The sequence below is a fragment of the Cottoperca gobio genome, chromosome 15 (assembly GCF_900634415.1).
Source record: "Cottoperca gobio chromosome 15, fCotGob3.1, whole genome shotgun sequence".
NCBI lineage: Eukaryota > Metazoa > Chordata > Actinopteri > Perciformes > Bovichtidae > Cottoperca > Cottoperca gobio.
In genome coordinates this window covers 13,739,912-13,754,239 of record NC_041369.1, presented here as the reverse complement: position 1 = coordinate 13,754,239, position 14,328 = coordinate 13,739,912, and the positions used below count along the sequence as shown (strand labels likewise).

General features: G+C 42.0%; 1 protein-coding gene across 1 annotated transcript in view; it reads right to left on the bottom strand.

Moving 5' to 3' along the window:
• The window catches only part of LOC115020499 (zinc finger matrin-type protein 4), a 48,865-nt gene that overhangs the window by 5,116 nt on the left and 29,421 nt on the right, over positions 1 to 14,328 (bottom strand). The window contains 2 exon segments of the mRNA XM_029450574.1: positions 2,707 to 2,808; positions 7,587 to 7,683. Coding sequence (XP_029306434.1) covers positions 2,707 to 2,808; positions 7,587 to 7,683 — 199 coding nt within the window.

Genomic DNA, 14,328 nt, shown 5'->3' with positions numbered 1-14,328 from the left:
CATACTATTATTAGTGTGTACATTGTGTCATTAACTATTTGTATGCAGTCAGCAGCGTCTGAGCAAAGAGGTAGAAGGTGAGGAATAGCAGGAGGAGGGCAGGAAAGGGGACGGAGCCGAGCACAGTGCAATGCAGGGAAGTAGAAGATGAGGCAGGAGATGGGGTAAAAGAAGGGTTATGGTGTGTGAGTGTTAATAAATTAATCCAATAATCTATCTCAAGGCCACACATTTGGGATGTGAGATATATGAGGATGTGTGAGAGAGACTGCTTGTGCCTCTCTGTCCGAGGGAAGTGTTTGTGAGGATGTGAAGGTCACCTTGGCAAGCTGTGTGTGTGTGTGTGTGTGTGTGTGTGTGTGTGTGTGTGTGTGTGTGTGTGTGTGTGTGTGTGTGTGTGTGTGTATGTGTGTGCGCGCCAGGTAAACGCAGTCCGGCTGTGGCAGTTGCTAAGGGAGCTGTGAGTCATGATTCAGGCATGATCCCCCTTCATTGCCCTCGCCTTATTAACATCACTGACAGTGATGCACAGTGTGTGTGTGTGTGTGTGTGTGTGTGTGTGTGTGTGAGTGTGTGTGTGTGTGTGTGTGTGTGAAAAAAACGTGTGATTCTTGGGTGGAAGGTGTGAGGAAACACAAGGACAAGTGCCTTTGGGCCTGATGAGAAGAGCCTAAATACATGAGCCTGCGTATGTGTGTATGTGTTCAGGTGTGACAGAAAAGGCATGTGAGGACAGCTGACCTGTGACCTGACTTAACCTTTCACCTCGCCGCAAGCAGGGAGAGGACACACACACACACGCACACATTCTGTCCCATGACACACACGCATACATGCAACAAGCCTGCCCTATTAGCAGGTTGATAGCTCAACCATTTGCATTCAGAGTTCCTTTACACTAAGCACTTTAATCTCTCTCTCTCTCTCTCTCTCGCTCGCTCTCTCTCTCTCTCTCTCTCTCTCTCTCTCTCTCCTACTCTCTCTCTCTCTCTCTCTCTCTCTCTCTCTCTCTCTCTCTCTCGCTCTCTCTCTGTCTCTCTCTCTCTGTCTATCTCTCTCGCTCTCTCTCTGTCTCTCTCTCTCTCTCTCTCTCTCTCTCTCTCTCTCTCTCTCTCTCTCTCTCTCTCTCTCTGCCTTTCCCTCTTAAATGTGCATTAGTTTGGTTTGTAGTTTTGTGTGTGTGTGTGTGTCCTCTGTGATACTGATGCTGAATAATTACCAGGGTGAGTAGGCTAAAAGGATTGTCCCCGACCTTACCATCATACCCTTAGGGCCTGCGTTAACATCGGCATCAACATCAACATCACACACACAAGCACACTATGCTATGCACATAAACACACATAAAGGCAAGCCAGAGGTCGGAGCACCCAGAGAGCAAAGACCATACAATCTTAGTGAGCAATGTTAACATGGATATTATTACACGGGTAGTTAAAGCCACACAGTGTCATTTGTCAGAGATACAACCCTGCTGACTGTACTCATCAAGTAAACTGAACTGGCTGGATGCTTTGTTTTCTTTTTTTGACTTCAAGAAGCTAATTAGTGCAGTTTCTTGTTCTGTTTTTAGAAGTACATTTGAATGCACTTGGTCAAAAACTTTTCATGCTGGTAATCATTACATAAAAGCCACAATAACCTTGAGGATAGTCTGTACTGTGACTGTGAGCTCCCTACAACGTTTGTTCTGGCTCAGACCATTGGATGTTATTAATAGGAACAATATTGCACCAGACACAGAAGGATCTATATAATATAGATCCTGACTGATACATCAGCATGATGCATGATAATTGCAGCACATACACATTTTATAGACCCACTGAAGTGCATTAAAAAAATACACTCTTCAGTATAAAGTCTTTTCAGTCGCAGTTACTGTCATTTCTAATAATAAACATTTTTCTGAACCACTCACGTGTTGTCACATCTCTTTTATAACCGAACTTGAGGGGTTACTATCTTGTTTACATTATGTGTGTATTTGAAAATAAGGAATGTTCTTTTTGCACACGTATATTTACAAACCACTTCGACAGAAGCAAAACTAAAAACAGAAAGAAAAACATAAATGTTGCAGAATAAAAACACAATCACAAACTTGTCATGAAGTAGTTGCTGCACAGCCCTTTACATATATACATACAGTATATATAAGTTTTAAAACTCCAGTATGAACACAGGCATACAGTCACCACCGGGAACAGCCTTGGCAGATTTCTAAACAGCTGTAGGGCTGGAAAAAACAATTCAGCTAATCTCTACTGATGACTCTATGTTTATTCTTTAATTTTCACTATTCCTTTTTACGAGCAGCACTTGAGTCGGAAACCAACGTGGGGATTTAATATCCATCTATCTGGTTCAGGTCTGTCTACTGGCCAGCTAAGTGCACTGGCTTAATTGCAGCACACTGTAAACTGTGAAATTGTTATCATCCTGCACAGGTCCAATTACAACAGTCAGTCTGCAGCGACAGTGTGTGAAGCAGATACACGTCACAGATAAGAAGAGCTGGCAGATAGATGCATCCAGCTGTTTAAAGAATAGAGAAATCTGTTGTTGTTTTATGATGACACATTCTTAATGCCAAACATCACACACACACACACACACACACACACACACACACACACACACACACACACACACACACGCATACACGTGGGCTACATACACACAAATAGACGTAGATGCACATACACAGTTTTCATGGATGCTTCTTCAGAGAGAGCTAATCCCCTGCCACTGTCAGCCGTGCTTTCCTCTCCTTCGGAAAGCTCCTTACACAAGCCAATGCTCATCCTGAGTGTGAAAAAACACACACACACAACCCACAAAAATACACACACACACACACACACACACACACACACACACACACACACACACACACACACACACACACACACTCAGTCAACGTTAGGGAGCACGATCTCGCGTCACAAAGCCTTGTCCACCCTGTAAACAACCCAGAGATATGAACGGAAAAATCTTAAGTATTCACACATATTTCTACATCTACACACACGTGTGCCCATGAGAGTATTTACGCTGTCATGTCAGCAGAAAAGTGACACTTATATAGTGTGAAAGGGACATTATTTGCTATCATATCATGTCCCCATACTACTGTGTTGCGAAGGTCACAACGTAAAGCACATTGCTGTAGGAATGGTTCGGCTATGTGTATATAAATGAGAGAGACTTAGTCTGAAGCAAATTCTAACACACATTTCATGTACCCGTATTGTGTTTCACCTGAGTGACTGGGTGAAGGCAGAGGAAGTGAGGGCGATGAGGTGGAACCGTTGGTCTTGTTCTATGTTTCCCTGAGGACCAGCGATGTAACAGAGCTGGCAAGACTTATTTCCAGTATATTCTTTACCCTCGCGGACTTAACAGAATCCGGCGCGCGTTCGCAAAATAAGTCTGCGAGGGCTTAGGGCTGTCGCACTGTAAAATCGCTTGTGCTTTGAGGGCTCTCTCATGGACTTTTTCACACTTTATGCACACTGTCTGTAAGTCTGCAATCCTGCAGAAGCTGCTTAAGGGAATTTAACACAATCCATAGCATTAGCATTAAAAATGGAGAACCGCAATATCTAAATATAAATTGGTCAAACAAAATTGCTATTCTGCTTCATATACAACCACTGGTGAAATATGAGTCCAACATCAGGAGCCACATAAATGCTTCAGCCCTCCAATGTTACTCTTCTGCAATGTGCTGTTTCATTTCCATTCATGGTTGTATAAAGAGAAAATATATGAATAAAAGATCATTTTTGGTTCATATTCCGAAGAAGTCTAAATACTTATTTAGAATATAAAGACATGGGGGGAAATTAGGTTTTATAATTCAATAATACAATTCAGTGTTTAGACACTGGGCTGGTGCCGTAAGTTATTTCCAAATGTGCCTACTGTGTCACAATCTTGCTCTCCTCTCTTTTCAGTAAACTATTTGATAATCTATCTTTCACCCACAATAACATCATAAGGTCCTTAACCTTGCGTTACCTAAACTTATTTTCCTTTAATATGTCTTGAAACACTCTGTGTTACAAAACGTCACATCCCTGTGAATAATTCCACTGCTCTGCACACTCCTCCACCAAACGTCCCCCACTTCAGACCACTTCCTGTTAGCCTGTTAAGGTGGATTGAGGTATGTTCTCCCCTTCTATCCAGTGACCTATCAGCACTGCCCCTGTAAATCTCCTTGGTACCTCTCTCATTCTGTCTCTCACTGCCCTCTATCCGTCAATGTCCTGTCAATCCATCGTCTCCATCCCAAGCAGCAAAGCCCTGCAGCTGTCAGCAACACGGGGTTAACCTCAATGCACACTCCAATATCTGCTCCTTATCTCGCTGCAGCAATTTTATTTTACTTTCTTTGCACCATTTTGTCTCCAATCTATACGTGTTTCTGTTTGTATCTCTACATTTCTCCAAGTCCATCTGTCTGTTCTTATCAATTTTTATTCCAGCCTTTTGCCATCTCTATGCTTTTTTTGTTTGTTTGTTTTGCCTCTGTCTCAAACATGATGTGTCTTTCTGTCTCTCTGCATCTCTCTTCCCATCTGTCTCTCTGTATCTGTGCTGCATACTGTCTCTCTTATGTCAGTCAGTCCTGCTTACTCTCTCTTTCTCTCACAAACAGGACTCTTTCAATGTGTCTGCCCTTTTCCTGCTTTATGACAGTATAACTGACAGAAGGAGGGAGTTATGAGGCACTATCTTTTCCTTGATTTACAGCCTCTGTGCAGAGATATTTTACATCTCGACAATAGAGTTTAGCTGACACTCTTATCCAGGCTGACTTTAGAGTGAGTGAAGAACTGTATTAGGAGTTCAGTATCTTGCTTAGTTGGCATGTGGTAGTTGATGGACATTGCCTTTGGCAAGCATACAGTCTGTAACTTGTAGTCTCATCTAAAAACACAATAAAACATCTTTTCCTGCTCGTCTACAACATCCCTTCGCCAATATAATAATGCAGTTATGTATGGTCACTGCCAAACCATGTCTTAAAAGGTTTTGCTGTGAACTTTCTACCAAACTACACAAAATGTCTATCTTTGCAAAGGAAGACAAATCACATGAGCTTCTGTGTAGTACAGCAGCTCATCTTTCAATTCTGTTTGAAAATGTTTAATGCCATTTTTGATGCTTTCACCAACCAAATTCCAGTTAAGTCTCTGCTATCTCCACACTTCAGCATATCACACTGTATCTCTCTGAACAGACAAGTGGCATTCTGGGTAAGAGAAAAATAAGTTTGACTGTTGGGTTTCCGGTGTTAAAGTCTTACGCTGTGCTATTTTTAGCCTAGCCACAGTTGTACCTTTGTACCTCACCTCAAGCTTTAGCATCACTCATTTACACAAACGTAGCTGTCTTAGTTCCCTGAGGTTAACTTTTAACAATAAATGTGTCCTTAAACAAACCTTTTTAAATAGATACCTGCATTTCAAGTAAATTATCTTACATTTAGTCTATCAGTCCCACAAATGTTCTTATCACTAGATTATAATCTAGCAATAAACTTATTTTACTTATTTTGTCCAATACAAATACATTTCTTGTCTTAAGAGTATTGTACAGACAGGAGCATAATATAATAATTATAACTTGTGCTCTTATAAAGCACACACTGTCACTAGTCTATGTGGTGTTTTCCAGTGAAAGTGGATATAAGTATTTACCCATGGCAAGAAGAAAATCTATCCTATTATTTACTTTCTGTTCTTATCTCGTCCTCCTTCCCTATCTGTCTTTCTCATCCTTGTTATTGCCGTTGTTATTCTCACTACACCCACAAACGGTTAACTTGTTTGCAGAAGTTAGGTGTGTGCAGCCCAGACAACTTATGCTCTAGGGCGGATAAATACAGACATTTCAGCTGAAGTGTCTCAACTCTCTAAAAAGAGACAAAAGGCAAAGAAGAAACAGCCGCAACAAAAAACTTATAGCCTCAAGCTATATTTTATCCAACAAATATTCCAATCACTTAATTTTCATTACGTTGCTTTAAATGCAAAGAGACACATACATGCACATGCGCCACAACACCGCCTGTAAACATGCTCACAGCTATCTCATGGTAAATGCATGAGATGTAACTGTTCCATATCATGCACTCTTCCCGCTGGTCATTTCCCTCACATTGGCTGTGATTACATTTTCTGAAATTGGTAATGAAAAATGACCAAATCACATGCGACTGTCATTCTTTATAATAAATAATCCTGTTTCCATTACGTCGCCCCAGTCCGCTCCACATCTCTTAATGTAGTTTGTATGTGTATTACAAATGAATTTTATTTTATTTTATTTATTTTACTGTGCCATATTACTCATCAGATGTTTCAAATGTAGCCCTTCACAATCCGACACGGCAACGTTTTAAACTATAGCTAATGCTGCCCACTGGAACCGTCAGTCTCTCAGTGTTTTTCCTGTGTCGTAGTCCACCAAACTACGCAGTATAAATGATCTTCTTGTCTGAAAAACAAGTAACTAAATGTTTCAAAAAGTCTAATGTTTGGATCCACCTGGGTCGTCTTAACGACAAACCATGCCAACCATGCCTTGTGTCTTTGTACAGCACGTGTTCTTACTCAACCTGTTTGTGCACTTGAATGCAGGACAGACTTTTACCAATGAGGCGTTGTTGCTTTTTTGTCGCAGCAGAGCAGACGGCAAGCGGTTAGAGACCTGAGACATTTACATATGTGTCATTTAGCAGACGCTCTTATCCAGAGCGACTTATAGTGAACCCTGGAGCAACTCAGGGTTAAGTGCCTTGCTCAGGGGCACAATGGTGGCAGCCCTGGTATTAAACTCACAACCATCTAGTGTTGTATTGGGAAGCCAGGCCACTAGACCCACGGCACCCACCTGTCACTCAAAGTGCCCACGCCCCTAATAATACATAACTTTAAGCCTTAATATAATTAGATCATTTAATTAAACCAGGTGGGTTGTATAAAATGCACCCCCCCATACAGTTGTCATGAATGGGGATATTAGCTATATAGACCAAAACCGTTTATTTTGGCTGTAAAGTTGGACATTTTAACATGGGGGTCTATGGTGATTGCTCCCTTTTGGAGCCAGCCTCAAGTGGACATTCGATGAACTGCACTTTCGCATAAGCTTCACTGCTCAGCCCTGGGGGTTGCCGCTCGGGCAGGACAGGAAAAGGATTGTGAGTGTTTTCAAATGGCCGCCCTCACAGGTGAAAAGCCTGTTGTCATAGCCTCCTCCTGAGCCTAAACCCTGTACAAATGGGGATAAGGGTGGCACATATGTTCGGCCTTTCCTCAAAGGTGTTTATGGTGTTTCATTCATTTGTACACATAAAAAGTGCTTAAAGTAGTTATGTGAAAGATGAAATACCTTGAGAGAGAAATTCAAAGCTGCCTCCTCTCTCACCTACTAACACCTGGCCAACCGCTGCATGAAGTGGCCGTAACTGTTGAATTGTCTGTTTCAGAAAGTCTCTCTTTCTTAGCATTTTGGATAGATTGATGGATGGATTGAGAGTGAATCAAGTCATACGTTGTTGTACTCACTTATTCTGGTGCTTGGAGCCCTGGAGGTGTGCATGGTACTGCTCGATAGAGTTGAGGACCATACTGCAGACACTGCAAGAGTAACTACTGCGCAGCCCTGGAGAGACACAAACACACAGGTGTAGCGGTTATTGTGGTGGCACTTTTAAAAGTATCATCATCTGGATCATCAGCAGCAGTAGCAGTGAGGCCAACATGAGCAATGATAACAATTTGAAGTAACTAGTCTTATTAGCACGGTTTTATTTTTACACTCCACAGTAATTTACCCTCATTAGAGTGCATCTGGAAAAAAGACTTGATTAGACTGATCATTAGCAGAAAGCCAGTTACATTTTTAGATCCTTAGATCGTGTTCTTTGTGCCGATGTCTTTGTGTAAGTGCCCGAAGGTGCCTTTTGAAACTTCAACAAGGTGACAAGAATTAAGACACTATGGGTGAGAAAATGACAGTGCAGCAGGTTGTGCACATGTGTGGTACAGTGTACGGCTGTGCGTGCATGCACACTGTATTGTATCTGTGAATACGTGCTCGAGATGGTGCGGCTCAGACACAGATGTGAGCTAATTAGAGGGTTTGCAGGTGGTCGAGATGAACACCCATAAATAGATAAATGAGGATGGAGATACTGACAGAGCAGAGTGGTGTGAAGAGCGATGAGGAGGCGCAGGCGGAGGGTAGAGAGGTAGAGAATGAGTGAATAGAGGAACATTTCCAGAGAAAATGTAAGATGTGTATAAAAGACAAAGGGGAGGAGCCGGAGACGTGGTAAATGTCACATTGCAGCAGTGATGTAAAATGCATGTTCGTCTTTAATGACCAGATGAGAAAACAATGACGTGTGTATCCAGCCCCCAAAATACGCCCTCTTACACATGTGGTAACTACAGCGAGGAAGCAGAGGAAATGCTCTCTGTGTCGACGAGGATAGACCAATCAGCAATATGACATAATTGGCTGTGTGTATTCTCTCTCAGAGATGCAATGAAGTGCTATTTTTATTTTCTCACATTGTGCACACTGCAGAGCCGTCACTGCACAACTCGAATCAGAGATGAACAACCTTGACACTTCAGGGTTGTATGACAAAACAGTCAAAAACTAATTGCTTGAAGCCCTTTCCCCCCCCCAGTCTGCCCATGCACCCTCCCCTCCTTGTCTGAGCTGTTTTTTCTTTTTCATTTTCATATTTTGACGATTAATGTGTAATTCTGACTGTGGTGACTGAAATGGGGTGTGCTTGCTTATATGTGGCTGACCTTTTCTCTGCTGTCATTACTGTCCTAGAGATTTATGAGTTGTCTGTGTATTCCATCACCTTTTTGACCTTCTGTGGCGGTAATTGGTGAAGTATGTTGGGAGATGAAGTTGTGATACAGTTAGGAGTGGTGGGAGGTCATTTAGACTGGGCTACAGCTGCATAATGTGGCATATCTACTCCCCGTGGTCTGAGTCGCTCTGTCTGTTTCAGGGGTGATTAAGGACAAACAATTCATTTACAAGAAAGCCACGACTGAATTAATTGCCTGGAGTAAGCACTGTCTTGGCTTAAATGTTGATATTTTGCATCTATTAGGAGCTAATAACTAAGTCAGTGTGCCTGAAAGAGAGAGAAAAAAAAGATAGTATCCTCTTCTGCCAAAATGTCATTACTTCTGTTCTCTTTTAATGAAAAGGCTATTAATTGGAGAAGAGATCATTTAGAAAAAGAAAGGAATGATAATTCTCTCTTTCATTCTCTCATTCTTTCTCTTCATCATAATTGTATACCGCTGCAAGGATTACACAAAGAGGTCTTTGTTGTGTACACAATTTAGTGTGTTTTATGTGCATGTGTGCGCACGTACACAGGCAAATGTCCTGCTTTTAGACTGATTGATGTAACCTCCCCACTGCCTGGTTGAGTAGCACTGATGTACAATATGCTGCAGTTTGTGTCTATGCCAGAAAACACACCTACACACACACACACACACACACACACACACATGCACACACACACACACACACACACACACACACACACACACACACACACACACACAGTCACATGCACAGACACTGTGCTTTTTGTTAAATAGAGCAGTTCTGGCATAAAACAACATTGTGCCCTAATCCATGTTAATTACATGCAGGGAAAGAGTGTGTGCAACGCAACTGAGCTGACAGCATGCAGCGCAGGGTTGTGAATGTGGGTTTTTTGTGAGCATGAGCAGTATTTGTGAGGGTGTTCTAAGCCTTGTTAATTACACAAGAAGATATGCCAGGGAGAGAGAAAAGAGGGGGTGAGATGAGCTAAGGCAGTGGGATTGGAGCTGTTTGTGACTGTCGTTAAATGCACAGAGTCCTCTGGCATTGCTGGCATCCCTGGTATGACGTCTAAATGTTTGTCAAAAAATTAATGAGCTACATTTTGTGGACAGAAAATTGAGAAAATGTTGTTTTTTTCAAGAGCCTTGTTGCAAAGAAATGTAACATCTTCCTACATTTCCCAAGTCGGATATATTGTAACTTAGCCTCAGCTCATGTAACATTATGTCTCATTTGGAGCATGATGCTAATAGGACGCGCTGCCAAGCTCTAACTGCAGCCTCTTTTATTAGTGAGTCTCAGAGGGTTAAATGTAGTGGTCAGCACTGACCATTGTAAAGTCTAGTGTTGCCTGAACATTGTTGGTTAAATAGTTGGATGGCTTTCTAGAGAGAAAATGAGCCTTATGCACACTTTACAACAAAGGCTTAACATCAAGCTACATATGGGACATTTTAAGGTAGAGTTTCCTCTGTTTTCTGCTTCCTTCCTATGGGACCGACTGCAACTGAGAATCTCACTGTATGCTATTCATCTGTAGTTTTATTCACAGTGGAGGCAGGATAGTTTTCAGAGCTCTTCAGAGCCTTTGTGCTGAGGTACGCCATTAGTTTACCAGCGTTGGAAGATTAAAAAGGGACTGGATCCAAAAAGAAGCCCATTGAGAAGCAATCAAAACCAACAGGATGCCACAAAGCCTTGACAGTACGTCTCACAGGAGTATATCACAAATACCGTAGCAGAGAAGGGTCGGACATGGGTTGAGAGTGAGAGTGAAGTGGAATTTTACTAAGCAACGATCTTTGAAGGACCTATAGAGAGACTAATTAGTTTGGCAGCGAACGTGACAGTAAATGGAAAGACCATCTGTTATAGACAAAAACTATCATATACAGGAAACAAACTTTATTTCTGAACTGTTGCTTTGAAATTAAAATGAGCAGACTCTTTTTTCAAGTTGACGCTACAGCTCATTAATTTGTGTTTTTTGTCCTCTGTCTCATCTTAACCAATTATTCAATCATTCCTCCAAGTAGTTTACGCTATGACACCTGAGTTTGTGGATGGATATAAAAACATTTAAAGTACATGCAGTTAAAAATCTTGACCATATAGGAATAAGTGGTAGGGTTAAGCCTCGGTTATACTCCCAAGCGGACACGTACTCTGCAGGGTATATCTGCTGGGTCTGGGTGAGGTACGTCCAACGGGGGGGGGGGGGGGGGCTCACACCTCTCCTTTCCTCCACTCTGTCTCTGACTATAGGTGTGTGACGCCGCCCTTCGCGAAGTACAGCGGAGGAGGGAATGTGCAAATCTCCCAAAAATAATTGTAATAAAATAATATATATTTAAAAAAATCATTTTTTAATTGCTTTATCTACAAACAATTTCGCGACCCCCCCCCTGCAGTACCTCCGTGGACCCCCTGTTGAAGACCTATGAATTAGGCCCTTTGTTACTGGATAACCAGCGATGGGAGTGTGTATTATAAGCTGACCATCATAAACTGAGCATTAAGTCTTTGTTAAGACACATTAAGGTCATGTATCACATAAAATGAACACATGATAAAAAGATTCAGACTCTGTTCCGTCATCAATGATGAAAATCAATGCAATGAAGCTCAGCACTTACACTTGCTTTTTCGGCCCCACCCATAGAAAAAGCGTCCACATTGTAATTATTTTTGGTGGAATGCAGCAAGGAATGCGAATATTAGTGTCGGGGAACAACTGCAACGAATATTCTATATTTTATGTTCCTCCCCCCCCCCCCCCCCCCCAGTGTCAAAGGGTTAGTTACCAATTTTCAATACTTGACACTTTTCGATAGCGGGATCTACAATGCCTACAGTGCATCTTGTTTATGTGTGCATGTATATAAACTTGATTTGCTGGTGCGAACTGTGTCACAGTGAGTGCTGTCTCATGGGAGAGGGGGGTCAGCTCTCTGTCCCAACTCCGGCACAGTCATCAATTACACACAATTTTCTCTGCTTTGGTACTTCACCCTCTCTCGAGTCCTCGCATACACATACACACACACACGGTCCAGTCCTAGACGCTTATCTCACTGCTTCTAATTATCTGCTGAGTCTCCAGAGAGAGGAGACAATGCGCAGGCTCTGTCTTGAGGGGTTTCTACCCCTGTCGTGATTTATGTAAAAACACAGCCGAGTCAGCCGGGCTCATTCCCTTGTCAGTAGCCACCCCCACTGCAACTCCCTCGTCCACCTCTGTAATCCATCTCCAAGGGTTTTGTCTGGCACAAGTGACGACAATCTCCCATGTGCCCTGTTTGCGCAATTACACCAGAAAAAATCCAATAGTAAGAAACAGTGTTGATGTAAACGTCATATAATCTTTTATTATATTTCGGTCTTGAGAGTGTGAAGGGGCTGGCAGGAAATAGGGAGAAGAGAGAGAATATTCAAGTACAAGTAAAGGTCAGTATCATCAATTTGACACAACCAGACAATACAGCAAGGCAGACGCTGCTGCCATAGTTTGTAGAGAGAGGAAATATTGATGTGTAAATAATTCACCTGTGCCTCGTGGGGAGCTAATGAGGATGACAGATGAGACATGACGAGAGTTCGGAGCCCCTAGTGGTGTACACACACACAAACACATTTACACACAAAACAACTATAGCTATAGCAACAACAGACACAAGACAGAGTACAGCAGCAGGAAGGGGGGGTGGGAAAAAGAAAAACAGAGTGTAAAAGAGAAAACGATTCCACAGCGGGAAAAAGAGGACAAAAGGACAGAGGCCAATCTGCACTTGGCTGAGACAGAATCCCCCTCCCTCCCCACCTGTGACTTCACACCTGAAGTAGTGATGAAAGCCAATCAGATGTGAGAATCTTGTGCCAATGGAAATGTGTCCAAGTGAAGAAGAACAAATGACTACTGACAATGGAGCCGCACTGCTATGAACAAAGTGTTACAGACTATAGGAACTGGAACAAACACTTGATTGATGGCACATATAATAGATCACGTCAGCAGCGAGCTCACTTAGAAATCTTAGTCCATTCATTGCCCTTGTGAAGAACACGGGTAATAGATTTTGCAGTAGAGCTCCACTCTACACCGAGTACAGATATCTTTGATCAAATAAAAGGAAAATCTGACTTTTATATAAAGTATGTCTATTATATACTTCGCATTTTAATTGTCTTCTGTAGTTACGTGCTGAGATTTGGATTAAAAATCTCCCAAAAAACCGCTGAGGTTGTGGGATGTGGGTCACAGTGTGTGGATGGAGGACGATATCCAGCATGACACCACTTAAAGCCTCTGAGCCAGTGTAGGCGGCAACATGACTCATGCTTTTAATATGATTGGCTTCTTGAGATGATGGTTTGTGTCATGGCACCTGGAGCACAAAGCGAACGGCGCCTCCTCGGCTCACGGAGGATTTGCATGCGTGTGTGTAGCAGTATATGCGTGCAGTATGAGTGCGTCAAACTTGAATGTGTGAGCAGTATAGGTGTGTTGCATGTTACATGTTGGGGTGTGCGTGTTGCAGTAGGAGGATGTTAGACGATATCACTCATGGAAACCAGAAAAGGAAAAGCACTCTGTGCCCAAGACTATTAATAATTCCATTAAATACCCTTCTGGCAGAAATGTGCGTATGAGCATGTGAATCAGTGTGCTCTTGCTGCTACATTTGTGCGTGGAAGTGTTTGTGTGGGAGTGGGGAATAGAAGAATAGAATACTAATTAAAACCCAGGACTCATTAACTGTTATTAGATCTCAGTTTTACCAATTAATAGTAGAACAGAATAAGAAATACTTTTAGTTTAATCGTTAACGTAAGATTTGTTTTGTGGTACTCCTGTTCAGAAATATTAGTGTGTAACAGTGTATTTTATTATGCCAAATGCAGCATGCCAATATAGGTCCCATTACTCTGGGAAGTTTTCCACATTGCACCGCTAACTAGTGTTGAAGCTATGCTGTAATATGAGGACTGTGACCCCAGACAACCGACATGGAAAGGTTAGACTGATGTGTTAAAATTCTGTTGGACTGAGATACACAGCTAATTAGGGAGAGACTAATGTTTGCTTGTGATGATGGATGAGCTAACTCATTTATTTAATGTGGCTTCCAGTCAAACCCTTAAGATTATTTACCCACTAAATACCTTTCAAAGAGTACTCTAATGATCTAGTATTACATTTCCATAAAGTTGGGGAGAGATTATAAAAACAACGGAGTTGATGAGGCCGAGACTGAGATATTGTGTCCCCAGTGTCCCTAGTAAGAGTCGAGCACCAAAATAGTGCTACAATAATGCAACTCGATAGCGTCTTTTGTTGGACCCACACCTGGTAACCGCCTGTATATATATATATATTTATATATATACTGTATAATATGATGACCCTCCTACAGAACTAAACTTAAAAGT